This window comes from Alternaria alternata, assembly GCF_001642055.1.
Source record: "Alternaria alternata strain SRC1lrK2f unplaced genomic scaffold CC77scaffold_47, whole genome shotgun sequence".
NCBI classification, from domain to species: Eukaryota; Fungi; Ascomycota; class Dothideomycetes; order Pleosporales; family Pleosporaceae; genus Alternaria; species Alternaria alternata.
The window spans coordinates 24,300-49,720 of NW_017306236.1; the positions used below are offsets into that span (position 1 = coordinate 24,300).

At 49.3% G+C, this 25,421-nt stretch overlaps 8 protein-coding genes across 8 annotated transcripts; 2 read left to right on the plus strand and 6 right to left on the minus strand.

Moving 5' to 3' along the window:
- Nucleotides 1-296: 296 nt before the first annotated feature.
- CC77DRAFT_1014944 (hypothetical protein) lies at nt 297-938 on the plus strand (the record flags this gene model as incomplete). Its single annotated transcript, XM_018523927.1, has 1 exon — nt 297-938. One exon carries the CDS (start codon nt 297-299, stop codon nt 936-938), a length of 642 nt encoding a protein of 213 aa, XP_018378717.1.
- Nucleotides 939-1,115: 177 nt separating this feature from the next.
- On the minus strand, nt 1,116-3,358 carry CC77DRAFT_1003561 (hypothetical protein). Its single transcript, XM_018523213.1, has 4 exons — nt 2,841-3,358; nt 2,653-2,781; nt 2,092-2,599; nt 1,116-2,042 (listed from the first exon to the last, which is right to left on the minus strand). The coding sequence occupies exons 1-4, from the start codon at nt 3,298-3,300 to the stop codon at nt 1,538-1,540; spliced, it is 1,602 nt and encodes a 533-aa protein (XP_018378718.1). The 5' UTR covers nt 3,301-3,358; the 3' UTR covers nt 1,116-1,537.
- A 939-nt stretch (nt 3,359-4,297) lies between these two features.
- Nucleotides 4,298-5,032, minus strand: CC77DRAFT_1014946 (hypothetical protein; the record flags this gene model as incomplete). Its single annotated transcript, XM_018523928.1, has 4 exons — nt 4,298-4,420; nt 4,504-4,544; nt 4,746-4,853; nt 4,909-5,032. The coding sequence occupies 4 exons, from the start codon at nt 5,030-5,032 to the stop codon at nt 4,298-4,300; spliced, it is 396 nt and encodes a 131-aa protein (XP_018378719.1).
- Nucleotides 5,033-6,490: 1,458 nt separating this feature from the next.
- CC77DRAFT_1003564 (S-adenosyl-L-methionine-dependent methyltransferase) lies at nt 6,491-8,064 on the minus strand. Its single transcript, XM_018523214.1, has 2 exons — nt 7,635-8,064; nt 6,491-7,578 (listed from the first exon to the last, which is right to left on the minus strand). The coding sequence occupies exons 1-2, from the start codon at nt 7,921-7,923 to the stop codon at nt 6,689-6,691; spliced, it is 1,179 nt and encodes a 392-aa protein (XP_018378720.1). The 5' UTR covers nt 7,924-8,064; the 3' UTR covers nt 6,491-6,688.
- Nucleotides 8,065-8,751: 687 nt separating this feature from the next.
- CC77DRAFT_951290 (hypothetical protein) lies at nt 8,752-9,962 on the minus strand (the record flags this gene model as incomplete). Its single annotated transcript, XM_018535369.1, has 3 exons — nt 8,752-9,134; nt 9,184-9,821; nt 9,883-9,962. 3 exons carry the CDS (start codon nt 9,960-9,962, stop codon nt 8,752-8,754), a joined length of 1,101 nt encoding a protein of 366 aa, XP_018378721.1.
- A 2,032-nt stretch (nt 9,963-11,994) lies between these two features.
- CC77DRAFT_977560 (hypothetical protein) lies at nt 11,995-14,082 on the minus strand. The gene is made up of 4 exons (XM_018535972.1): nt 13,293-14,082; nt 13,059-13,231; nt 12,403-13,006; nt 11,995-12,353 (listed from the first exon to the last, which is right to left on the minus strand). Exons 1-4 carry the CDS (start codon nt 13,892-13,894, stop codon nt 12,062-12,064), a joined length of 1,671 nt encoding a protein of 556 aa, XP_018378722.1. The 5' UTR covers nt 13,895-14,082; the 3' UTR covers nt 11,995-12,061.
- Nucleotides 14,083-15,285: 1,203 nt separating this feature from the next.
- CC77DRAFT_1085532 (hypothetical protein) lies at nt 15,286-16,698 on the minus strand (the record flags this gene model as incomplete). The annotated part of the gene is made up of 1 exon (XM_018529423.1): nt 15,286-16,698. A coding segment is annotated over one exon (1,413 nt), but the record flags the coding sequence as incomplete, so codon positions are not given.
- Nucleotides 16,699-17,170: 472 nt separating this feature from the next.
- CC77DRAFT_1036418 (ketoacyl-synt-domain-containing protein) lies at nt 17,171-25,152 on the plus strand (the record flags this gene model as incomplete). Its single annotated transcript, XM_018527013.1, has 36 exons — nt 17,171-17,410; nt 17,445-17,698; nt 17,762-17,986; nt 18,048-18,325; nt 18,376-18,617; nt 18,670-19,132; nt 19,178-20,601; nt 20,632-20,722; nt 20,765-21,132; nt 21,163-21,180; nt 21,223-21,451; nt 21,485-21,543; nt 21,577-21,642; nt 21,673-21,802; nt 21,839-21,847; nt 21,878-22,207; nt 22,241-22,252; nt 22,292-22,303; nt 22,337-22,485; nt 22,516-22,657; nt 22,706-22,740; nt 22,771-22,836; nt 22,888-22,969; nt 23,015-23,045; nt 23,088-23,131; nt 23,162-23,213; nt 23,280-23,353; nt 23,390-23,486; nt 23,520-23,569; nt 23,600-23,623; nt 23,669-23,755; nt 23,789-23,850; nt 23,887-24,033; nt 24,103-24,166; nt 24,203-24,258; nt 24,310-25,152. 36 exons carry the CDS (start codon nt 17,171-17,173, stop codon nt 25,150-25,152), a joined length of 6,555 nt encoding a protein of 2,184 aa, XP_018378724.1.
- Between the last annotated feature and the right edge of the window lie 269 nt (nt 25,153-25,421).

Here is a 25,421-nt window from a genome sequence, read left to right on the forward strand (position 1 = left end):
GCGGAGCGCCGGGAGATCTAGCCCAAAGCAGAATAGACCCTCATCTGTGAAGAAACAAAGTCATCCTAGGCGATGATTCCAAGAACACAATCTGACCATAAGGGTTGATGACAATGTTAACCAGCTCTAATGGCGGCTAGAATGCGGTGCGAATTCCCAAAGCAGAACACTGCCTGGGGCCTTCTGTGAGGGCACAGCGTGGACTCATTCACTCACAGTGCAGCGATCGACTGTCTACCCAGTGTATCCCAAGTACTAAAGTCTACTCTCACCTACTGGTAATTCAATGACAGAAGATGTATGGCATGGCAGGTATGGCTTCCGCACTCGAATATACTCCGCGCTCAAGCCCAGGCAGAGTGCCCACCGCGGATATCACTCAATACTTTCTCGGAGACGAGTTGACCAAACTAGCAAGCTTCATCAGTGGCGCTCCCCCTAATCTCTTACACGACATCATGTCCGCCACGTCGGAAACTAAGCTCAGGATACTCCTGGCCAAGTTCAGCCCTATGGATCCACGAATCCAACCCAGCGTGTCTATGCAAGCCACATGCGCACGCATCACACGCTGGCTGGAAACCAGCAGTGAAATCTACGCGATAAGCAAGGACGTCACTCCCTACGCCTTGTTCCTCTTCCTCAAGGTCAGAATCCTAAACAGTTTTACAAATAAACTCCCTACGCACATCGAGACGGCCAGATTTGGCGTCGCTGTCAAGATTGCGTATGGCAATCTGTGCGACGGCACAATGTGGCCTGAAACACTAGAATCTCTTGTAGGTATGCCATTCGACTATATCCAATTCGTCGAGCTCGAGTTTCTGAAAGACTTGGACTGGAAGTCTTGGGTGCGCGAGCTTGACTTTACAGAATTTTTTGAGAGATTCAAGATCGTGTGGGATGTATTGCTTGACTATGACGACGAGACCTTTTGAACCATAGCATTCTCTCCTGCCTGGAGGAAGACCCGCGGTCCAGGAAAGGATTCTCTTCGAACGCAGATCATTTCACGACCTCTCAATGTTAACCAAAATCCTTGTCACATGGCAGTAAACAGGGTCTACTCGGTAGTATGTCAGAGTCAAACAAAAATTATTACCTTGTCGTTGTCACATTATCGATGATTTGGAGCTGACCTCAATTTTGAAGCTTTGCTATCTTAGTGGTCCTTCTGTTGTCAATTCTACTCTCATATTGTCTGGCCTCAGCCGAATAAAATGTCACTTGAAGTCGCTCGCGCCTGTCAAGATCTCAACTCCATCTCTTCAGCGATCTTGGTATAATTGCAAAAGGTGCGACCTCCTGGAAGTTATAGAAAGTCACCCAAGTTTAATGCACCGCCAGTCGCTGCTCATACATACTGGGGTTACCGTCCTCTGAGTGTTCACCACTTCTGTTCCTTCAAGTATCTAGCCCTGCGCGACTTGGCAGCATCTCTCCGCCGCCAGAACCGCGTCAATCCACGCCAGACTCGTTGCCGCCTGCACAAAGTTAACCTACTGCAACCTTACGCCAATGATGTGTACGGGCAGACTCACATCAGGACCAAGACCATAGTGCCCGTCACTGGTATGCAGAGCCACCAGAAGTATGCATCGCTGTTCTTCAGACACGGCATGTCTTCGAAGTTCATGCCGAAGTAGCCCACCAAGAAGGTCATTGGCAAGAACAGGATTGTGACAAAGGTCAACTGCTTCATGCTTTCGTTCTGGTATGCTCCCATCGTGTTGAAGATCAGGTTGATCATGCGGTCTGCAGAGCGCCGCATGCGCTCAAGAGACTCTGTGACGGTGATACAGTGGTCCTCTACGTCGCCGAAGTAAGTGTGTGCGAGTGTTGTGATAGTGATGGAGGCTGTCGACGGATCCTTGGGCGTGTACGGAGGTGGAGAGTTGGCGATGTGAGACGATGAGGGTCCTTGAGAGGAGTTGGTCGTCTGCATCAGAGCGTTCGAGTTGTGTTGGCGGAGGGCGTTGACGAGACTGGTGATCGGAGCGATTTGGGATCGAAGGAGTGAGAGCTCTGATGTGAGGATGTACCTGGGAGTGTGAGTGGTCTGTCATCATCGCAACGCGTGGAAAGACTCACAGAGCCTTTGAATGTGCAATACTGGGGTCCGTCAGGACGTCCAGCTCCAGCTCGGCTATGCTGTCCTCATATGCTGCAGCAATCGGAATGGCAAGGTCAACAATTCCATCGATAATTGCGTGCATAACCATACTGGCATCGCCGCTTTGCCTCAGAACCGTCTCTGGTGATGACAGTCGCTTTAAGATAGGCTCTTCAATTACGTCGGCAGAGTGCTCAAAGAACGATACCAACGTGTTATTACTCTGCAGGAACATCGACACCTGTTCCACAGAGACCATGAGGCCTTTGGGGTTCAGCGTAGAATGCTCCTCCATGTAGCGTGTCCGTTCAGGATCTGCATCAGTACGATACGCTTGCAATGTCTTCACAGCTTGTCGGTACTCCGCAGGTACGTGCTTTTCCCGGTAAGCTGGGCTGTTCGTGCTGACGTGTCTTGGAGGTGCTCGTGATTGCCCGTCTGTAACTCCTTCGTTTTTGCGGAGCAGCCGCTGCAGAGTCAAAAGAACTGTCTACCAGTCAATATACACTCTCAAGCCTCCGCAGACTTGAGAAACATACCAAAGACATGTTCAGGGTACCAGTCTGCCTTGGTTCGATTCCTTGTGTGTAGCAGGTCTTCGATAGCTAGGCTGTGTAGCTTTTGCTTCTTGCCTAGAAGGCGAACCACATCCCAGCTAAGTCCGTTGACTGTAGGTCGAGTCAGATCAGCCTGCTGCTTTGACGAAACCACATCGCCGGCTCCTTACCGTTGATCCATCGACAAGTCACCCAGTCTTCTCGGGGCTTCTCAAGGAACTCTTGAAGCATCTCATTGTTGAGCTCGTATTTCTCGATCCTGTCGGCAGAGAAGTCGACAGCTGTAATCTGTGATTGCACCTTCTGACGCCATTGAGGCCATGCATCCTCGTTTCTGATATCGATGCCAGGCTCACTTCCTGCTGTTGGTTCGCGTGGAGCTGCTACGCTAATGCATCTTGAGTTGCGTTTCAGGGACTGAAAACTATCCTTCGTCCTCTCCCGGAGTGATGGTCTTGACGGAGATGGTTCCGTCAACACCGAATGTTGCCGTGTTGATGGAAAACGCTGGGTCGCAAACGCGCTCGCTCTTTGGGCTTCTGACGTCAGCCGCGAGAACCGCGTCGCCGTGGACCCTGCGACGCTGTGCAAGCGTGGTACGGTGAACATCGCAACCTTCCTCCACAACATCACACCTCTCTGATAGCAAGAATTGAAGCAAGGAACTGCGGGCTGAGCAGGGGTGACGATAGCTTGTGTTGATGATCACCTCGGTAAAACAAGGCAAGCGCGCCGATGACGATGCATCGACGAGAGAACACGTGGGTCCGAGCAACCAACTCCCTACTCCTAATTAACTCTGCTTCGTGCAATAGCCATATTTGGCAAATCAATACCATGACTGTGGACTACACTGTCAAGAACAGCAATATGATGGATATGACTGTGACTGAGCGGATTGGGGTTAGCGCTGAATACAATACAGCCGCCTTCTGCTCACCTAATCTCCGTGTAAGCGCATAAGGCTAAGTCCAATTAGGTTATAGTAGATGCTCTTAGACCCAGATAAATTCGGGATGCATTCGAGTTGATTCAAAAAGCCTTCGACATGTCCCAGTATGATTTTTCCATACTACGCTGCTCCGTCACTGCCCCGAGGCCTGCTCTTCGAGCTGCGGTCGCGCTGCAACATGGATATGAAAGCAGCACCCTTCGAGATGCGATAATAAGAACGACGAGGGCAAAAGCAGGAACAATGTAATCTTTCAGCCGCACTCGCAGAATACGAAACGAAAGGCTTAAAGAAGAACATGCCACCAAGCAGAAATCTAACGCAGCGTGGTGACAGGAGCCAGATGTAGAAGAGTCGCCTTCGTTCCCGCACAGGGTGTTTTCCGATACCCAGGGAAGGACGTTAGGTAGATTCTACAAAAGCGAATCAATAGTGAAGATGAGCGACTCTAGTCAGTTCGTGAGTAATCTTGCAGTCTTTTGATATACTCGTTATAGATATCGAGTAAATGTATTGAATGAGCGTGAATAGTTAAAATTGACTCTGGAAAACAACTTGCAACTAGACGTATCCTCCAATTGGTAACACCAGCTCAGGGTGGCTGAGCCATGTGGTCAGTGAAGACGAAGGGGGAGTGAACTCCCTTGCCGTCTACAGTGACCAGCGGAAGGTCTTTTATGGGAACGCAAGATAGAAGGCAGAACAAAAGGCGAAGTCGAAGGAAACCACAAAACTTAGGATCCCTGCATCATGGAGCGGGCTTTGACTGGCCACAGTGTTAACCGCACACAGAGCATCCTAGAATTCTTATATCAGCTACAGCTCAATGGAAGTGAAGAAGCCACACTCTTTCGAGGCTGAGATCTCACGGGAAAACTTACCTGTTGCAGTTCCGATACAGTCAGCCTGCCCGGATGTACCGCTGCAGCTCATTTTCTGCAGGCACGCAGCATAGCCGAACTCGCAAATTCCTTCATCGCCGAGGTATTGACAAGGACTGAAGGGATCAGGGCAAGATCCCTGGATGCAATCGAGCTTGTCGTTCTCCAAATAACAGTCTGAGCACGGTAATCTCGTCAGAAAGGCTTCCTCGTTTTGAGCTCTCCGGATCTAGAGCACTTACATCCGTGAAACATGCCACCATTGGCATCAGTCGAGTAAGCGCACAACGCTCCATCACCGAGGTTTCTAGACCCGTCTCTTTCGGCGCAAGCCTCGTGGACCTTGTGGACTGTAATCGTGTCAGTGATGTAATCAACCGAAGCTTCCTCGAAGTAGCAACCCACCGCCATTAAGGTCGTCGCGCCATGCGTTGTTGGCAACCCATGCTCCACTGGCATCCTGAGTCCAGGGAAGTGCCCCGACGGTGGCCAAGGTCACAGCCAAGACAGCAAGATTGATGATTTGCATGTTGACTGGTCTTGTCTTCAGTCTCGAGATATGGAATGGATAGAACCCGTTGAGCGTCGTAGCTAAGTAAGAACAGGATAGTAAGCTAAGGAATGCAGTTGTTACTCTTCTTAGTACAATCAACAGTATTCACGACGGGAAAGAGTATCTTTATACGTCCAGCTGAAGGATCGGGAGCCTTCCTGAGCCCATGCATTCGGTCTTGATAATACCTGATGACGTTAAGTTCCATTAGTATTTTGACCCTAGCCCTTAACGATCCTTTTATCAAGCGATGTAGTCAGCCAGCTTGCTGACGCTGGGAAATATGATCTGTGCGAGTTGTTAGTTTCTCTAAGTAAATACCTATTCCGTGTGGCTTTATGAGGGAAATGGATACTCGCCGTCTGCTAGTAAGCTTGTCGCACAGAGTGGACCTTGCATGATAGCGGCTTGCCAATTGAGGAGCCAAGATATCAATCGGACATCATGCCGTGGGAACAAGGCACAGTCGTGAACCGGAACGGTCCCTGCTTCTGGACAATACAAAGGGAGCAACAACTACGTGGGGTGCTACGCCAAGTAAGCCCTATCCAACCTCTAGCACAGTAATCACTCGAATCCTCGGTCTCCGGCTACCTCCATAAGCTGCTCTAGGATCTCCAGGGCGGACAAGCCCCGTGCACCGCCGCGTTCCGAGGGCGTACATATGTGTTAGAAAGTAGTTACTATTACGAATTGATTACTATCATCGCTCGATTCTCATCCTCCTAATATTAGTCTCCATTACGATCTGATCTCTAACTGTATTAGTATCTCTTACTTCTACTTCTGTTGGCCTAGTACGCCCTCTTGGCCCGATACGCCCTCTTGGCCTAATACGCCCTCTTGGCGCAATACGCCTTCTTTGCCTAACCGAGAGGACGGCCTTAATTCGATTCGGATCAAGCAATTTTTAGTAGTAATAATAAGAAGCGCCTCATACCATCCATGACTGACTTTCCAGCCTACATCTTGAGGGTCGTTGTAGAAGGCATGAGGAAGCCTGTGTACCCGTCCCAGTCGGAACACGGATGTCTACGATGACATCCACAGGAGAAGGCGACGCCGACTCCCGCGACCTCATCGAGACCACCGTTGCAAGGGTCCGCCCTCAAGTGATGGAGGTTGTAGCCAGGTGTTCCCGTCTCTTGCATACGAACCAACCAACGAGTTTAACATCACTTTGAAGCGCCCCAGCGTCTACTTGGCTCCGTAATCAGCTTCCGTTACTCCCCAACCTGAATACTGCGGTGAGGCGCCGATCGGTGCAAAATGTACAAGCTTTCCCGAGACATCAACATTTCCTGATACATGTGGCCTTGCATGCTGGTGGGAGTTCTCAAGTGTCACAAATCGCCAAGTTTTGTGTCCAGATACCCAATGCTTCAAGCTCCCACGACAGACATGTTGAGATAAAGTGTTAGGTGAGTGATGCAGTCGCGGATTTATGCTGATCATCCTGATAAACATACGTACGATGAAATGTGTGGTTATTTTACAACAGGGGTGGCAAATCTTCATTAGAAATAGCGGCTTTGTAGGCAGTGGGCGTAGCATGATGTCCGTCGTAGAATCAAGGAGGTTATATTGCGCCTTAAGGCAAGAGGCAGGCGTAGCAGCTGTCTTAATAGCGATTCAAGCTAGCTCTGCCTCAATAACACTTTCCACAGAGTGAGGTGGCCTCCAGATGTTAAGCACCTTCAATCCCGCACTCTCCACCAGCCCCCGCCACTCAGCCTCCGTCCTCTCCTTCGCACCAAGGCACGCCATCATGGTGATATCGGACGTTGTCACACGAGCGAGCGGCTTCACAGAGCTGACCAAGCTTTCGTGGATGAGAAGCTTTGAGTATCCAAGTTCCATAGCTTCAGCAAGGTGAGAAAGGATCTGCTTCGCCTGTGTGTCTTCCCAGTCGTGCAGCACGTTGTGCATGAAGTAGACACGGGCACCTTTCACGGGCTGTGGTTCAAAAAAGTCATGAGGGTGGATGGAGATGGTGTCGTCAATAGTCAACTCCTTGAGAATATCGGGCAGGTCTTGAAGCACTAGACTGCCCTCGGGGATATCAGGGTGGCGCAGATGGAACTTGATCAGGTCGTGGCCCTTGCTACCACCGACATCGACGACTAGGGGCCGGTCAGGCTTGGATCCTTTTACAAGAGTCTCAGTTGGGTAAACATCAACCCAGGGCGTCAGGTTATGCTTGGAGTGGCTCTCCATGGCATCATTGAATTCCCTTGCGGCGGTAGGGTTTGCGCCAAGGGACTGGAACAGATTTTCATTTGAGCCTCTCATGAACTGCCAGTTGCCGTCGTTGGGGTTAGTAGGGACTTTGTATCCCGTCTTCTTGAGGTAGGCAGGCAAAGTCCTGAACATAGGGGAATTGACGAAGCCATAGAATTCACCATAGACATTGGCGAGGGCCTGATCCTCAGCGAGAGCGCGTATCCACGGTGTAGGCTCATAGGTGTCCTCGGCGGTCTCGATGGCAAGATTCTGCCCAGATATTTGCCGAATCATACGTCCTGCATCGCCGTCAGAATGCTCATCTTGAGTTAAGCGAAGCAGATATGTAACCTACGAACAAGCACTACATCGGCATCCGCTAACTCGGCCAGTTCCGCGCAAGTCTTCTGCCCTCCTCCTGTCTCGATCCATTTGCTGAAGACACCCGCGTCAATCAACGTCTTGACGCATGCATTGGTGGCCGGGTTGACCCAACAGTGCTGCCAAACGATGTCCCACGGCTTTTGTACTTTGCTCAGGGCCAGCGTCAGCGCGTCCATGGCACGGACGCGCTCTGCTTCGTTAACGAAGGACTTCGCATCGAGGCCCTCCAGGGCTCCGATAAGTTGGTCTGCTGATGCCATGTTGGAAATGGGAATTAACTTTTGGGGAAAGATGCAGGAACAACGGAAACGACACGCGGTCTACTACTTGACAAAGGGAAATGTTCTTATCTACCGTAGGATTCTGACCATGTCTACCGGTTGACTAGAGGGTTTCCAATACTATAGTAGTTAGTAGATTTCTTGTAACAGATAAGCGCATACTAAGGTCCATTTTTCTTGAATGTACTTTTCCTGATACGTAATTCGTCCTCAGCGACCCTATATAATCGGAATGGCCAAACTTCTTAGGGATCGTCTGGTCACTCGGCTATTTGATACAGTGATTGGTCTTTGATTTCATTGAATAAATCCGCACGATTTGATGCCATGCGGTCTGAATTGGTGAGCACTGATCAGTTGAGGACACGGTATCCGAAATTTAAGTGAGCAAGGGTACCTCAGGGGCAGACCCACCTGTTCGGCCCCCCGCGTACTTCTCACGCCACTTTCGGCATGTCGTGCTTGGCATGCAGCCCCCAGACTCGTACGAGCGACCTTGACAGGACCTACTGGTTGGTATCTATTGTAGTAAATGAACCTTGGTGTTGCTGAAAAGTCTGTATTAAGGACTTGAAATAAGGTTTTCACTCAGGGAACGTGAGACTTCTTGTAGAAACATGAAATTCAATGCTGCCTTAGGTTCCTGTTCAAGTCGCATTCTTTCACAGTTCTTCACCTTGATAACATTACCTCAACAACGTTTCAACAACACCAAAGCTTGCCTAATCACATCATCACCACGATGCTGCTGCCTTATCGCGCGTGTAGATGTCTAGAGGAAGTACTGCCCCCCACGTTGACACCAAGCTAAGTGTCACGATCGCCAATTGGCTTCGCCCGTCGGTCACCCTTTGCGCTCGTGGTCACCTCAAACTCAAGTGTCTTGTGGATCTGATCCGCGCCGTGGTAAACAAGCGGAATGTCGTCGATGCTTTCACCTGCGTGGCTCGATGTCCTCTCCTCGTCACCCAATTGATGGCCTTGGAGTTTATCCCATCTCCCGTTGGTGCTAGATAGGCCTCGGTGGGTGGCGCTGCTGCGTCCTCCCTGGCTGATGGTCTTACTGCCACTGAGAGTCCGTACTTTGCCTCTGGCCAAGCGGAAGAGCGGGCCCAGCGTGGGCAAAGAGGAGCATACCACGAGAATGCAACCCTCTCCTAGACCGAGTATATCGAGAAGCGGAACCGGGTCTAACAAAGTTAGTTCTGTGCTGAGAAACGTGCGGAGTGAACGACTCACAAGTCGGGTTCTTAGCCAGTACTACAAAAATCTCCCCAAAGATTGTCAGTTTGTAGATGGTGAGGATGAAGGCCAGGATACTAAGGCCCAGCGCGATCGAGACCAGGATGCGGTTCTTGAGTGGCATGTTGAGGCGCATAATGAATGGGATCGGGTACAGAGCGAAGAATACATCTAGGAAGGCAGAGTAGGCCGAAGTGAAATAGCCCAAATCTGACATGACCTTGGTACTGGCACATTTTCCGCCCGGTATGGTTCTGTCCCAGCCAAATTCAACCGGATCGCATTGCTTGTACCACCAGATCGAGGTAGCCAATATACAGGCCTGGGAGCTGAGCGCGAGGCCCCAGAATAGTATCGTCGTTTTGAGGCCGTAGTCCAGAATGCGCTTGAGAATAGCGATGATGGCGAACTTGGGTAGCGAAAATGTCCATATCAGTACCGAACTGATGATTACATTCCACTTGAGAGCTCGCGGTATCAATGGAGGATCGATGGCCTCCATTCTTCGTCCAAGACCGTACTGGGTGCCGATTGTGATCAGGATACAGGTGACGAGCATCACAACGACGCAGAATACGGTGATATAGTCGTCCATACCAAGGCCGCCGCCTTTGCTGGATATGCGAGTGCCGACTCTCAACGCCACGAAGGCTACAAGACAATTAGCTGCCATTCAGCGCAACATAAGAGGGCTACTCGCCAGCTGTGACTGCGAACATAGACCAGCAAGCCCTATCAGCGATGGTGCCATAGTCTTCCACGTCCCACAATCCCATGATGTTGACGATCAGTGTTGCAAAGGTTTGCAGAACATGAGACGAACGTTAGACCCTCCTGGTGCGATAAAGTGGGCTCCTTGTTCAATGCACTGCCGTGGGACGCGGCATAGCATGGGGCGTAGGATTCGTCCCCATGTAACGGCCAGAATCCTTCGCTACCTAGGCAGCCCTGTGAAGTATCGATATTCGCTACCTAGTTGAGCGTGTTATCTTGATTGTCAAGTAATACCGTGAACAGGTAGTCGACAGGCTGATCAGAAACTCCTACAGGGGAAAATATCTGAAAAATCGTTTCGTACAGGAGTTGTTGCATGACTCCAGCCAATCAAGACACAACGATCGCGAGCTACCTTCCAGAAAGGTCAAAGGATTCTTACCCCAGGAGTTTGCGATGCCTTGCCGAGACTCCGCGTCGAGGAGTCCCTGTGGTTCATGACTCATTTGACCGACAGACAGCTCTCTCCCAGAACAAAAACATGCACCGTGAACGGCAAGCGAGCCGACCACCCCACCGAGATTGCGCCACTCTCCGCTTTCAGCTGCAATGTCTCGACAACACAACAGAGAAGTACTCCGTTATAAGGATGTATTTATCCTAGCTATTCAAGCGATAAGAGAAGGCGCTTCTTTAGTGGGCAACACGTTGCAGCAATCTACAACGTGCGTCGAAGCACCCTCCATGACCGACGCGCCGGAACGACATCACGATGCGAATCCAAGGCCAAATCGTCGAGGCTTACGAAATACAAAGAAACCACGCTATTTCGATACGTAAGAAAGCTATATACGCGAGGTTTTGCGCCTACGCTAGAATATGCGCGCGAAGTGACTCACTAATCGCTTGCTATACACGGTGATGGTCAAATTGATGAGAAGTGGGCCAGCAACCTCGTATGTCGCAAGCCTGAGCTCAAAGCTCGACTGAATCGACAGCACAATCGCCAGAGATTCCTGTGCAGCGATTCAGCGGTCATTAGCCCTGTTTTGACCTTGGACAGAACAAAAAGATGAGGTACCGCATCCTAGATTAGGATACCTACAACTTTGACGAGACTGGCTCCACTATAGATGTCGTAGGAAGAATAAAGGCTGTTACTGCTTCGGAAAGATGCAGCTGGACTATAGGCGTTCAACCTAGCAATCGCGGGTGGGTTACGTTGATTGCAGTAGTCAACGCGAAGGGCTGGGCTGTCCCGCGCTTCTTCATCTTCAAAGCCAAGAACCACGATAGCACCTGGTATCACGACATACCAAAAGACTGGCAAATTAGTGTTAGCGACAACGGCTCAACAAGAATTGAGATTGGTTTAGCCTGGTTGCAGCACTTTATCAAGCATATAATGGCCGGTACGATGGGTAGCCATAGGCTGATTATTATCGACGGCCTATACCTCCTACATCAGCGGCGGCTGAATAGAACCCTGAAACACCAAGCATCGCTCCGTGAGCATCGCATGGGGTATTAGTAACAAAGGCAAGATGTGTCACATATCACTTGTAGGAAGCGATGAGGTCAGTAACTGACCTATTCCTCTCAGAGAGCAAGGTACGGCATGACTGACCCTAGACTCTGATACCTTTGATACTGGCACAGACCTCACTTCTTTCGCAGCTAGTAGCCGTAGCTCACCATCAAGTACGCCTGCTGGTCCAAACTCTTCCGTCTTATCACGCTCTGATGCCAGAACGGTGGCAGATCAGCAATAGAGAGATACTACGGAAGCAGCTCTCCAAGCTGTACACCACGGTTGATGCTCATGTCTTCCTCGCACTGGTCGCAATTTTCAGGGTTCAGGCAACATAGTAGTTAGTTGTGGCACCAACACTGGCATTAACGTCATCATTAAGATTAGTACCAAGGTCCGTGGAAATTCAACAGCAATCACGATACACAGGTCGACATCAGTGGCGGCAACTAGACAGCTAAGAGCCGCATTATCAAAGCCAAAGTACAATAGCTTAGGCGAAAGAAGTAATATAGTCGTCTTCTCCCAGGTTTTAATCCTTCAAAGCCACATAGCTAGTCGTTGATTGTCTTACCATCGCCTTCCATGCGGTCCGTGTCTATGATTATTCTTGGGTATATGATTCAAGTGCTAGGTTGTATGTTCATCGAGATCTGCGACCCATCGCGTCTCTTTGTCGAAGTCGCGCCGTTCCTCGCCCTTGAGGTTGCCCAGCCCTATTTCCAGCAAATCTTTGAGTATATTGACAGCTTTACTATAACTTTCCTTCGACGTATAACCTTCATCAGTCAAGACACCTTGTAACTCTTTCCACAATTCCTGGCTCTTATTGAAAGAGTCTACCTCTTCGTCGTGTTGCCGTATCTTCTCTGATGAGAAATGGTACGGACATGGTTCGTTCGTATCAAAGTGACCCCACTCCCTGCAACAATGGTCAGCATGGAAACATAATGGTAAATAGATCAACACACCTTTCAGCGCGAACCAAACATTCTTCAAAAGGAAAGAGGCAGTTGTCCCAGGTAGAGCCAGCAAAAGCTTCTAATTGCTTGAGGGTCTGACCGTGGGGATGTCGCATAACCTTGTACATTAGAGGGTTCTTCTCCACCGTGGTTTCTTCATACGTGTGAATCAAGATAGACTGTGACACCTGGTATCTGAGCTTATCCTTCGTAGCATCGTCGAGTGTTTTGAAGTTCTCAGGGAGCTTCGTCAACATATCAATCCCATAGTCTAGAAGCAATGGGGGATTGGCACTGATAAACATCGGGCCAGCCCAGGCTCCCTGCCAGTCAATGATGCATGATATCCGGGCTTGGTCGTCGACGTAGACGTTACCAGCGTGGAAGTCTGGGTGCCAAAGTCTAGGAGAGGCAAGCTCTGGATCCTTAGGAGTAATATATGAAACTGTGGCTAGAAACTTTTCTAACAGGGCTGTATGAGCCCCCGGAGACATCTGTTGTGGGCTCGTGTACTGCCATGGAGTTTTGCTCGGTTCCTGTGGGTCCGCATAGGCATTGATCCATTCGATCTCACGGCGAGCGATAGACTTTAGGTATTCTGCAGAAGATGTCCCTACAACTGTTGTAAATCTAAATTTGAGTTTTATAGACGTTGGGAGACTTACATGGACCATGATATTGCATATCACTGCGTTGCTTCGCCCAGAATTCTCTTCCAGTGATGGGTCCAATGCCATAAGTGGATTCCACGTGACTGTCGACATCTTGCGGACCATTTGTAACGACAGCCGGCTCGCATCCTGCGATACCACTATCTTTGAAATACAATGACCCCAATCTGATAGTGTGTGTAAGTTGAACTGACCGCGAATTCTGTGTTGGCGCAAGTTGGATCTTACTTGTGGAAGGAGATTGAAAGTAGCTTCCTCTCAATATCTACGAACTCACGAATAATGTCAACCTTCTTCCGTAGTGGAAGATCCTGCCAAACCTCGTGGAGTTGGGAGCCACTCGCTTCTTCCATGATAATGTATTCTGCTTGGACAGGATTTTGGTCGGTAGCTCTCCAAGCGAGAACTTGTGGGACGGGTATGTTCAAAATCGTCCGGGCAAACTCCATAGTTGCCACTTCCGATGCCGTAGTAAGCTTTGGTGGGCCAGCATTAGGGTGTGGAACTTTTGCGATGATCTTTTGGCCATCGTCCATCTCAAGGCGATAAGCCTTGTTGTAGTTGCCTTCGCCGATCTTATCGAGAGATACACATTCGTGTGCACCGACGGCTTTGCAAGCCGCTTGCTTAAGACTAGACACGTCAAAACGTCGGTATCGGGCCTCCAGTTGCTCACGCTCATTCCATAGCCATAGTCCGTTCGTGTAGCAGAACAAGGGATTCATGTCGATCTGGGGATGTGAGGGCATTGCACAGATATTTTTCAGAGTGTGAAGTAAGCGAGGGTAGTGCTGCTTTGCAATCTTCGACGCGTTGCGACCAAGTATCATTGCTAGCAACCCGCGAGGAGGCTGTAATACAAATAGTGAGACTATGTTGATAGGATGTTGAAATGCGCCGCTAACCCTACAGCCTTTGTGGACTCTCTTTTTCTGTCACCTCATAATCCTGTAGATCGTCTAAATGAGTTGAGTTAGTTGACCGGAGGCATGGTCAAGGTTGAGGAGGGATCGCAAGGCTGCAGCGCATACCTCCAAAATCATAGTCGGAGTAGTGCGCGGCTCAATGTTCTTGGTCAACAAGACGCTAGGGCGCCGTAGGCTTAGCGTGGCAGCACGAGGCCTTGACGTCAGCGACGTATTTGCTTCAAGGTGGGGAGGCGTGCTAAGACTTCCTATGCTCTGCTTAGACTTGTTCATAATCATACTAATCAAGCCGGTCTAACTTTCTATAGTAACCCACTAGCTCGCATAGGTCAAGGTCTCAATGAATGCCGTCAGACCAGCTTAATCAGCTCGATTATTAACGAGTCTAGCTCTGCAGCTACCTTCGCTTAGACGAGAGCGACCCTAGCCCAATCAGCAGCGATAGCGGAGTGGGAGTAGCGCCGGCTGGTTGGGACACTTATGTTGCAACCTATGCAATGGTACACCACTGTCAAATGCAGCCGAACTACGGCCGTATGCCATAACAGACAGCCACAGCAAAGGTTGCAAGGATGCTACATCTCAACGGGAAAAAGCAGCTTTGATGCATTGCTATGTCTAGGCGTAGATCCTTGACCGCATAAAGAAGATTCAGTGCACAGTAGATTACCGCACCTAATCATACGACAGGCTGTTATCGTCTGGCGCTATACAGCTTCGTTTCTGGGCCTGCTCATGTGAAGTTGTGGATCGCTACGCGACGGTTACGGTCGTCAGACTTCATAGTTCACTCCAGAAGTGACGACTGCAAGCCAAGCTGCTATTAAGCCAAATATGGCCCCTGCTCACTAGTGGCCTAGGATACATTAGGAAATATATACCATGATAGAGGGATGGCAAGTCTCTCTTATAGGCCTGCAGTCAACCCACAAGGCGAGTGTCAGAACGCAGCCCTGCAACACTATGCTATGCAATCAAAAAGGTACGTATGATCAGTGAACTACCGATCATAGTGCAGGATAGTACATATCGTCAGCCCGGTCTGACAGCTAGCAAGAAAAGGCCACATTTGGCTTGATAGCAGATTGGTTTGATAGTTGACATCCCTGCCGCAAACTCAGCACACATGCACGCGACAACAACCAATGCAATGTGGCAGACATCTCGCTCCTTGTTGCCCATATTTTCTAGATTTATGTATGTTATCAAAGATGCTTCGCCTTAAGAAAGCCTCTCCACTGCTTGTTTTGTTTAAAAACTAGATCCCTCGGCCATTGCTTAAACTCCCCTACCAATCAGGTGGCTGCAGAGACCCACTGGAGCCATTCAGAGTCTTCTCCAAGATACGTCTTCACTCTCGGGTTCACCCATATCATGATCTCTAGGCCGCCTCGGATGCTCGGAAGTACCACCACGAAACCATCCATAAACGCTGGGAATGAAAATCGTAGAGCCTGTATTGGGCCCAAATCATCTCCCCATGATGCGCCCCCTAACACGTCTTCTAAGCGGGAAGGGCTCGTGATCAATACATCATAGCCGGATGGTGGGTGCATTGCATTGCATACGTTGTCGATGGTATCGATTGTTCCAGCGAGCTCCCAGATACGTTCGGAGGTCCACCAATCAATTGAATCAGTGATCTCATGAGCCAATTGATAGAGTGATCCACTTTCATCCGACAGCAGTTTCCCAACAGAAGCATTGGCACGTGCTAGAACGATCGCGTTACCAATGTACTCTAGCGGTAGAGGTGGATCAACGCGTCTGCGCACATTGACAGAGCTCAGAATCGAACTATTGTCGACAGTGATTCCTGCGCTTCGTCGGGCCCGAGTTATGTACCGCCAAACGAGCGCGGAGATCAATGAATTTTCAGTCATGAATGGAAGATCGTGAGAAGGCGGCTGATTGGCTTGTTTCAGTCGGTCGATCGCGTCGGGGGTTAAGATCCAGTGCGAGAGTTTAACTAGATGTTCTTGCTGTCCACGATCGCCCTTCACAGCTGACTCGAGAATATGACACTGCGTCTCCTGGAATTGACAGTTTGGGATCGATTTGTATGTCTGGAACTCTTGCAATGACTTCCCACAGTGGCCGCCGAGGAGATATGACCCATCTAGACAACCGGCCGGAAGTCGATCTGAACTCGCAACCGTCCATCCACGCGACTCAGCGTGGACATTCCTAGCCCAAGTCTCGGCAAAAGTGCCTAGTGCCTGTGCATCCAGCACAGAATGATGCCCATTGAAAGTAAGAACGAGCCCGCCAGTGATGAATGTCACTTGAACAGTCATCACAGGGCTCTTTTCAGTATGTCCTAAGGGCTCAGGACAGTATCCAGATGCTTCCATGCCTGAGAAAGGGAAATGGCGTTTGGCTAAATCTTCGAACCGGACTTCAGGCATATCTTTGACAAAGAAGGTGATACCTGCATCTTCTTCGAATTCCAGGTGGATAGTACCACGGCGAGGGTCTTCGAGAACGACATAGGCTGCAAGAATGTTGATCTCGTCGATAGTGTGGATCAGGCCGGCTTGTAGATTTTGAACCACACTCGATCGATCGACGTCGCTGTCAAGCTGGAAAACACACATCATGGGAAGGATCACACGCACCATGTATTGGTCCAGAGGAGTCAGCTTCGTGTAGCTATGTCCAAGTGGAATACTAGGTCGAACTTTAGTTTGTTGCATGATGACTATGCTAAGGGGTATCTGAGATTGTTGGAGAAGCAATGATTGAGACGAGAGTTGAACTTAATCAATGTGTTCTGTCCAAGCCTGTAAGTGAATTGGAGAAGAGTATGCGACCGCGGTCGATCATGCCACCATATATCGTGACAGACCTTGCATTAGTTTGGCTACATCCAGGTGGATTACATGCAGACGCCTCTTATGCCACGGCTTTTTTCACGTGCAGCATACATGCAACCCCATGCAGCATTGATGCAACATTCATGCAGCGGGTACTCGTAAGATTGCTTCCGTACAATATACGTGGCACAATCTTAACCTATGACCCAAGCACGACTTGTTCCACAGAGAAATGATGGAACGATTATTTACAACTGGAGTCAAACGCGATGTCGCATTTGCACCCCGAAGCATTCACATCACTTTCTTCACGGCTGATAACTTACTCCCATCAAATTCTCGTCTCACTTGACAAGCTCGACCTATGGATGACAAAGCGACTGATAACGAAGGCAATGGGGACTACGACGGGTCATTCGACCCTATAGCCATCATTGGTATGTCATGTCGATTCTCTGGAATGGCGGATACTCCCGATGCCTTTTGGCAGATGCTATCCAAAGGCATGACCAGCTGGTCTAGAGACGCTCGTAACAGATTCAAACTGGAATCTTTTTGGCACCCCAAAAACGATCTTGCTGGTTCAATAGGCTTTACCCAGTCTGTCAAACAATGCAATTATATCTTATGCTCGATAGTTCAATGCCAATGGGCTCCACCTACTTCGACAAGACCCTGCCGCCTTCGACAACGACTTCTTCAGCATTAGTGGATTGGAGGCACAGGCCATGGATCCTCAGCAGCGTCTCATGCTAGAAATGGCACACGAAACCTTCGAGAATGCTGGTCTCACTGTAAAGGTGCTTGAAAAGTCTCAGACCGGAGTATACTGTGCTTCAACCTATCAGGACTACGACCAGATTTTGGGTCGAGATCCTGAGCTCTCAGCAAAGTAAGTCCCGTCAATCTGTTTCTAGAAAGGCAATAAGTGGCTCAAATCTGACACATCAGTAAGATACCGCTTCACTGGTACAGGGGCGTCAATGCTAGCTAACCGCATATCTTACTTCTTCGATCTACGTGGACCCAGCATGACTATAGATACCGCATGCTCTAGTACATTGGTTGCCATACATGAGGCTTGTCGTGCTCTCCGTATGGGTGATATTGATCAGGCGTTGGTTGGCGGCGCGAACCTCATTTTGGACCCAGACAAGCTCATGGTCCAGTCCTCTATGCAGTAAGTACTATGAAGTTATGGAAATCAAATTGAGCTGCTGACACCATCCCTTTTCTCGTAGGTTCCTGTCGCAAGATGGCAGATGCTACAGTTTCGACGCTCGCGCTAGCGGTTACAGCCGTGGTGAAGGAGTTGCTGGTATCATGCTCAAGCCGTTAAGTGCAGCCCTGAGGGACGGGGATTCTGTCCGAGCTATTGTTCGTGGCACTTCTGTTGTCTCAGATGGTAGAACTCCAGGCATCACCATGCCGTCAATGGACTCTCAGGTTGAGGCTATTACCAAAGCGTACGAGCAGGCAGGCCTTACTTTGGCCGACACGATATACATTGAAGCACACGGTAAGTCTAATACATGACATGGATGTTGACGCCATCTGATCATGGCTTAGGCACGGGGACTATAATTGGCGACAAAGCCGAGGCTTTAGCATTCGCAACGACGATGGGCAAGGACCGCACAGAGAAAATCTTCGTTGGAAGTGTCAAGTCCAATCTGGGACATATTGAAAACGCATCTGGCTTAGCATCTGTAATCAAGACGGTTTTGGCGATCGAGAACGGTGTCATTCCGCCAGTTCCAACCTTCGAAAAACCTAGTGAACAACTTCCGCTTGATCAGATGGGCATCACTGTAATTCACCAAGCACAAAGCGTGATATGCATGAACTAACCAACGTTCACAGATCCCACGCGAAGCAACCTTGTGGCCAGTAGGAGCGCTGAAACGTGCTTCTATCAACAGCACTGGATACGGCGGAACCACGTGCCATGCTATTATCGAAGCGCCTCCAAGATTCCATTCTTTCGGCGCATCTGAAAAAACAAGGGATGCTGCTGAGACGGCCTCAGAGCACCGCAGAGCTTATCTTTTTGTATTTTCACATCATCGGGAAGGAGGAATTGCCAGATGGGCTACAAAGCTGAAGCGTCATCTGACAGCACCCCTTCAGGCTAAGAATGTCTGCAGTCCAGAGACACTAGCATTCACGTTAGGCTGCCGCAGATCTCACTTCGCGTGTCGGGCAGCGATGGTAGCCTATGATAACCATGGGTTATGTGGGAAGATTGAGGATATGTTAAGGGGCTCAATCAGAGAGACTAACTTTAGTGGACAACACAAAGTTTGTTTCGTTTTTACGGGTGAGTGTAAGACATAAGACTGGGAAGCTATGACTGACATGATCATTAAAGGTCAAGGCGCTCAGTGGCCTCGAATGGGACAAGAATTGCTGTCCAGCTATTCAGTATTCGCTCAAGCGATGATGACTGCAGAAGAAGAGTTTCAAGAACTGGGAGCGGAGTGGAAGTTGATTTCCGAGATCTCTATGGGATCAGAGGCTTCAATCGTGAACGAAGCACATATTGCACAACCCGCTTGCACTACATTACAGATTGCTTTGGTTGATCTGCTGATTACGTGGGGTATACGACCCGCTTTCGTCTGTGGTCACTCGAGTGGGGAAATAGCAGCAGCATATGCCGCTGGAGTTCTCACAAGGAAAGACGCACTTCGCGCTGCATACTTTCGTGGATGCGCCATTGTACAGTTGAAGAAATCTCATCCTAACCTGGATGGTGGAATGTTAGCAGTCGGGCTGCCCGAGACCGTCGCAAGGAAAATAGTCGACGAGTCACCCGATCAGCTGGCGATTGCATGCGTCAACAGCCCTTCTAGTGTTACCATCTCTGGTGACAAACCACGGCTTCAAGATTTACAGTCACGCCTGACTGGTGAAGGAGTGTTCAGTCGAATGCTTGCTGTCGATGTTGCTTACCACTCGCATCACGTGGCTCAGGTATATCGAGAATATTTGACCTGGATTTCGGGGATCAACCCTCGAGCGGCACATAACGAAACGATCCTTATTTCTTCTGTTACAGGTCGACCGATGGATGGAACTGAAATGGGTCTGGAGTATTGGGCGCAAAACCTAGTGCTACCAGTCCGCTTCTCTGATGCAATTACCAGTATTGTTTCAACGCTCTCTGATGGAAACAACAGCACAACAGAGACAGACTTGAAGCTTTTGGTAGAGATCGGACCCCACAGTGCACTTGAAGGGCCAATCAAACAGACGGTCAAGGCTTGTAACCGATCGCAGACAACGACTTATGCCTCTGCTCTTGTCAGAAATCAGGATGCCCTTGAATCTATTCTCGAGCTGGCGGGGAAGCTTTTCTCTCATGGTGTTCGCGTCTGCTTGAGGGGCGTAAATCATCCGATAGAAGAGCCAAAGGAAGCAGTTCTAACTGGGTTGCCGCCATACCAGTGGTTCCACGACAAGGTACATTGGCAGGAATCACGTCGTAGCAAAGCGTACCGCTTTCGACATCTACCTCGACATGACCTTCTGGGCGTCCCAGCCGCGGATAGTATCAGAGATGAACCTACTTGGAGGAACTATCTGCGACCCGCCGAAATTCCATGGTTAAAAGACCATTGTATTGGCGGACAGAAGGTATTCCCTGGTGCAGGGTACATCGCCATGGTAGTTGAAGCATTGAGAGAGATCAAAACGCTTTCAAGAGATGGCCAATGGAAAGGTTCAGTGGTATCGTTCAGAGATATCCAATTCGAAAGTCCACTGCTGATAACAAATGACAACACCATCGGGGTGGAGACGCTCCTTCACATTCGATCACAGGCACAATCAGCTTCCCAATCATCCAGCACATGGAAGGAGTTCAGGATCTTCTCAATATCCTGCGAGGGCGAATCAGTTCAGCACTGTCGGGGTCTGGTATCAATGGTCCCTTGCCACCAAAATTAATCGCGAGCATCGACCCATGGAAACAACCCGCCTTCGGGGCAATGGAGGGAAAGAAACCCCACCAAATTCTACAGGGACATGCGTACGCTTGGCAATGAGTACTCGGGCCCGTTTTCAATCATTTCCGCTATTCAGACCCGGGAGTGGGAGTCGAGGTGTAATTTCGCTATATACGACGTTCAGTCTATGATGCCAGGAGAGTATCAACAGAAGCATTGTCTGCACGCATCCACGATGGAAGCTGCCTTGCAGTGTATATTTTCAGCGCTACAGGCTGTTGACCGACTCAAAAACTGCACCGTTCTGACATCTATCGCGGAACTACAGGTGTCAACAGATATACCCTCCGCACCGGGATCCGAATTTTGCGTCCAAGTGAAGGCCGATATCTGCGGACCATCGAAGCATTCGTCAACACTTCAAGTCTTCAGTCCGTCAAGTCATCCCAATGATGCTTTGATTGAGGCTAATGGCTTAATATTCACCACCCTTCAGGATGCCAGTAAGATGAACACTGGCGATCGAGAAGCTCCGGAGCTTTGCCATGAACTGGAATGGGTCATTGACATAACCAAGACGCCATGGAATGCCATCGTAGAACATTGTCAGAGAGAAGCCATCGCAGTGGAACCGTTGCACTTGCGTCAGAAATGCGACCCCTTTTGTCGGAAAGCCATTCAGGAAACACTTTTGGGTCTCTCTGTATCCCACGAGCAGGAAGTTACAGGAGATAGGAGACACCTCCTCCGTTGGATGCGTTCCGTTGAAACTGAGCCATTCGCGGCGGTGGGCGCTTCAGCGGACCTCAAAAACATGAAGATTGGCGCTGTCGGAGAAGCAGTTCAGCAGATGGGGTCTCACTTACGGGACATTCTTCTAGGAGATGTGAATCCTTTGGAGCTAGCATTGGAAAAGGACCTCCTATATCGATGCTACCTCGATGACGACAACCTTCTTCGATGTCATGCACAAATGATTGAGTATCTTCAACTTGCACAACTCAAGAGTTCGGAACTGCGCATCCTCGAAGTAGGAGGTGGGACAGGTAGTCTGACTGTCCCGTTACTCCGCAAACTATCAGAGAGCCATGGTGCTAAAGTAGGGAGCTATGTGTTTACAGATGTTTCAACGCACTTTATCCGTCACACAAAACATCTCCTCGAGCAGTGGCATTCCATCATGGAATTTCAAAAGTTCGACATTGAAAAAGCCCCTGGGGACCAAGGACTCGAGCTCAACTCCTTCGATTACATCATCGCTTCAAATGTAGTACACGTCACGTCATCTTTGGAGAAAACACTTTGCAATCTTCGCACTCTCTTAAAGCCAGGAGGGGCACTAGTATTCATCGAAATCACCAATCCTTCATTGCGATGGGGTATATTTGGTGGCGCGCTACCTGGTTGGTGGCTTGGCGTGAACGACGGCCGGGAGTCTTCTCCACTCTTGTGTGCCGAAAGATGGGATGACGCATTGAAGGCAGGCGGATCCTCAGGTCTTTCACAAGAGATGAAGGATTATGAGTCTGCTGAAGACCATGAGATGAGTGTGCTTATCGCGATCAACACTCCGCAGCCAGAGCGCGTTCCAGGCTTCCAGAAGATTGCCATCATTAACACGAAGCAAACTGTGGAGCTTTCCAGTATGCTGAAATGTCAATTCGATGTCCATAACGATCGCTTCTCTGTCTTACAAAGCCACTTATCTGGAATTGATGCGAATCAAGATGTTTACATCATATTACCGCATCTTTCAAAGCAGTCATACTTGGAAAAACCTTCAGAGACAGAGTGGATCGCACTGCAGAAGATTGTTGAGTCTACTGGAACAATCGTTTGGGTGACCTTTGGAGCCACAGCCGAATGTTCTACGCCTCATCACGCTATAATCACCGGCCTGAGTCGGAGCTTACGGGCTGAGAAGCAACAGTGCAGAATTCTGACGATAGATATCGACCCCGAATCTGCGAACAGCACAGAAACGGTCAGTGAACTCGGAGGATTGATTCATAAGATCCTTCTCCCTACGTTTGGGACAAGCTTCGAGTTTGAGTCCGAGTACGTGATTCGAAATGGCACAGTATTAATACCACGATTAATGCCAAACGATACCCTGAACAATCACAATCAGGATACGGTATCTGAGTATCACCCACGCCTGAAGGAAATTTCTCATGGGTCTCATCCTTTGAGATTGCGAATCCGACATCCAGGTCTTCTTGACACGATTTACTGGGAACATAGCCAACGCGATTCAGCCCCACTCGGCGAACATGAAGTTCAAGTGGCGTTTGAATATATAGGTGTCAACTTCCGCGATCTGATGGCCAGCATGGGTCAATTAGGTGCTGAAATGAACCTCCTTGTAGAAGGAAGTGGAACGGTCTTGAAAGTCGGGAAGGCAGCCCAGTACCGATTTACCAAAGGTGACAAAGTTTGTGCCTTCGGTCCAGATGGGTTGGCTACCATCAGCAACTTGAACATGGATCACGTCTTCCTCTCGCCATCGAAACTCGAACTCAGTACATCTGCAGCAGTTCTAGTCGCTTACTTAACGGCACTGCATTGCCTCCGGGATGTTGCTCATGTCAAACCCGGTGATTCGGTACTCATACACTCTGCTGCCGGAGCAGTTGGCCAAGCAGCAATCGTCGTTGCGCGACATTTGAAAGCAGGCAAGATCTTTCTCACAGTCAGCTCCCAAGCAAAACGAGATCAACTAAAAGAGAAGTTTGGCATTGAGGACGATGATATCTTCTGCAGTACGGACCATACCTTCAAACGTGGAATTTTGTTGCGAACCAGTAATCGAGGTGTAGACGTGGTCCTCAACTCCCTGTCAGGAGATGCATTGACAGAGACTGCCAGTATCCTTGCAGACTTTGGGAGACTTGTCGAGACCGGGAAAAGAGATCTCATAAACAATGGGAGATTGGAGATGAAGAAGTTGTTGAAATGCATCACATTCGCAGTCGTGGATCTAGTGCTACTTGCTAAAAGTAAGCCCAGGGTCTTTCGAGAACTGATTACAGATGCATTGCAGATTGTCAGCTCAACAATCTCTTCAACCATACGTCCCATTGATATCAAGCCTGTATCGGAGCTCGAGAGCACTTTCAGACTCATGCAGGCTGGGAAGCATGTAGGCAAGATTGTGCTGAAACTTGATTCAGCCTCAACTGTCAGGGTTCAACCACAAGTGCCGCCATTACCCAAACTGCGACACGACAGTTCATACTTGGTAGTCGGTGGTACTGGAGGTTTGGGTCGCGTTTTGGTACGTCACCTCACTAGTTTAGGTGCGGGACAAATCATTACCTTATCGAGATCGGGTCATAGTTCTCAGGAAATGAGAAACTTGAAACAGGAGTTGTCTCAAAGTTCGACCATCATCGCAGAGGTCCAAGGCAGTGTTTCCGATCGAGCCTTTACGCAAGAGATTCAAGATCTCACCCATGATCGTCCATTAAGCGGCATTTTCCAAGGTGCAATGACGCCCGAGGTCAGTCTATCAAACTCTAATTTCCCTGAGATCTAAGTAACAAACCTGCAGACTGGACTTTCCAAAGACATGACAGCGCAAGATTGGACGGAAAGCCTCTCTGCCAAAGTGGAAGGAACTATCAATCTTCATGAATCATCATTCCAGGATCTCGACTTCCTCATTTTACTGTCCAGTATCGATGGCATTGCTGGTGCCCCAGCTCTCAGCGGGTACTGTGCAAGCAGCACGTTTCTAGATGCCTTTGCTCAGAATCGTGCGCACCACGGTCATCCTGTTATCAGTATTGATGTTGGAATGATAGCTGGTGAAGGGATTGTAGCTGAAAATGAGCATGTTGCGATGTCTCATCGACGCCTGGGCTTGCGTGAGTACACGATTGATGAGTTTTTAGCGGTGCTGAACTTTGCGATGACGAATTCTCGAGCGAGCAAACCGAAGAATGCTCAGATCATATGCGGTGGTAGACGTCAAGTCCCAGACTCGTTCCATGGAGATCGGCGATACCAAGATCCTAAGTTTCTGCATGTCTATAAGCGAACACCTGACCGTCACCATGGAACTCGCGATGGGAAAGAAGACGTATTTGATATCCAGACAGCATTAAGGACCGTCAAAACACCCAAAACGGCAAAGGAACTCACCTGGCGAGCATTGAGAGCCAAGATTGCACAGCTCCTGGTGCTTCCTGAGCAGGACTTGCAACCTAGTCGCTCAGTCGCGAGTTACGGTATGGACTCTTTGGTTTCGGTAGAGTTACAAAATTGGATGTCAAAACTCTTAAGCGCGCAGATTCCATCCCTTGAGCTAATGAGCTCTCGTAGTATAGCGCAGCTGGCGGAAGATGTTGCAAAACGATCGTCTCTAGTACCTACACACATTTTCCAAACATAGTGTGCTGGTGCACAGAGTAGTTACTTAGAGCACGGACGAAGAGCTTGCTATAGAAGTAAGGGTCTGTTAGGGTGGAAGAGAGGAGAAGAAATTCATCTGTTTTTGTACACACAATAAACATACTATTTGCCTGCCCATAGGGCCGACCTCTCTGGTGAAAGCATGGTCCGTTCAATCTGGTCACCACACACAGGCGACTTCTTGATGCAGGAGTGCCAGAGCTTTGTTCGCTTACACGACGAGAATGGGACATCGTGGATTTTGATTAC

Excerpts from the sequence above, each read along its gene's own strand:
- CC77DRAFT_1003564 (XM_018523214.1), bottom strand. The coding sequence starts at position 7,923 with ATGGCATCAGCAGACCAACTTATCGGAGCCCTGGAGGGCCTCGATGCG. Across the intron at positions 7,579-7,634 it reads TGCCGATGTAGTGCTTGTTC|GACGTATGATTCGGCAAATA; the intron begins GTAGGTTACATA and ends ACGGCGATGCAG.
- CC77DRAFT_977560 (XM_018535972.1), bottom strand. The coding sequence starts at position 13,894 with ATGATACTTGGTCGCAACGCGTCGAAGATTGCAAAGCAGCACTACCCT. Across the intron at positions 13,232-13,292 it reads CTTTCAATCTCCTTCCACAA|ATTGGGGTCATTGTATTTCA; the intron begins GTAAGATCCAAC and ends ACACACTATCAG. Across the intron at positions 13,007-13,058 it reads TATGCAATATCATGGTCCAT|GGACATCTTCTGCAGAATAC; the intron begins GTAAGTCTCCCA and ends CAACAGTTGTAG.
- CC77DRAFT_1003561 (XM_018523213.1), bottom strand. The coding sequence starts at position 3,300 with ATGTTGTGGAGGAAGGTTGCGATGTTCACCGTACCACGCTTGCACAGC. Across the intron at positions 2,600-2,652 it reads GTACCCTGAACATGTCTTTG|TTCTTTTGACTCTGCAGCGG; the intron begins GTATGTTTCTCA and ends ACTGGTAGACAG. Across the intron at positions 2,043-2,091 it reads ATTGCACATTCAAAGGCTCT|GTACATCCTCACATCAGAGC; the intron begins GTGAGTCTTTCC and ends TCACACTCCCAG.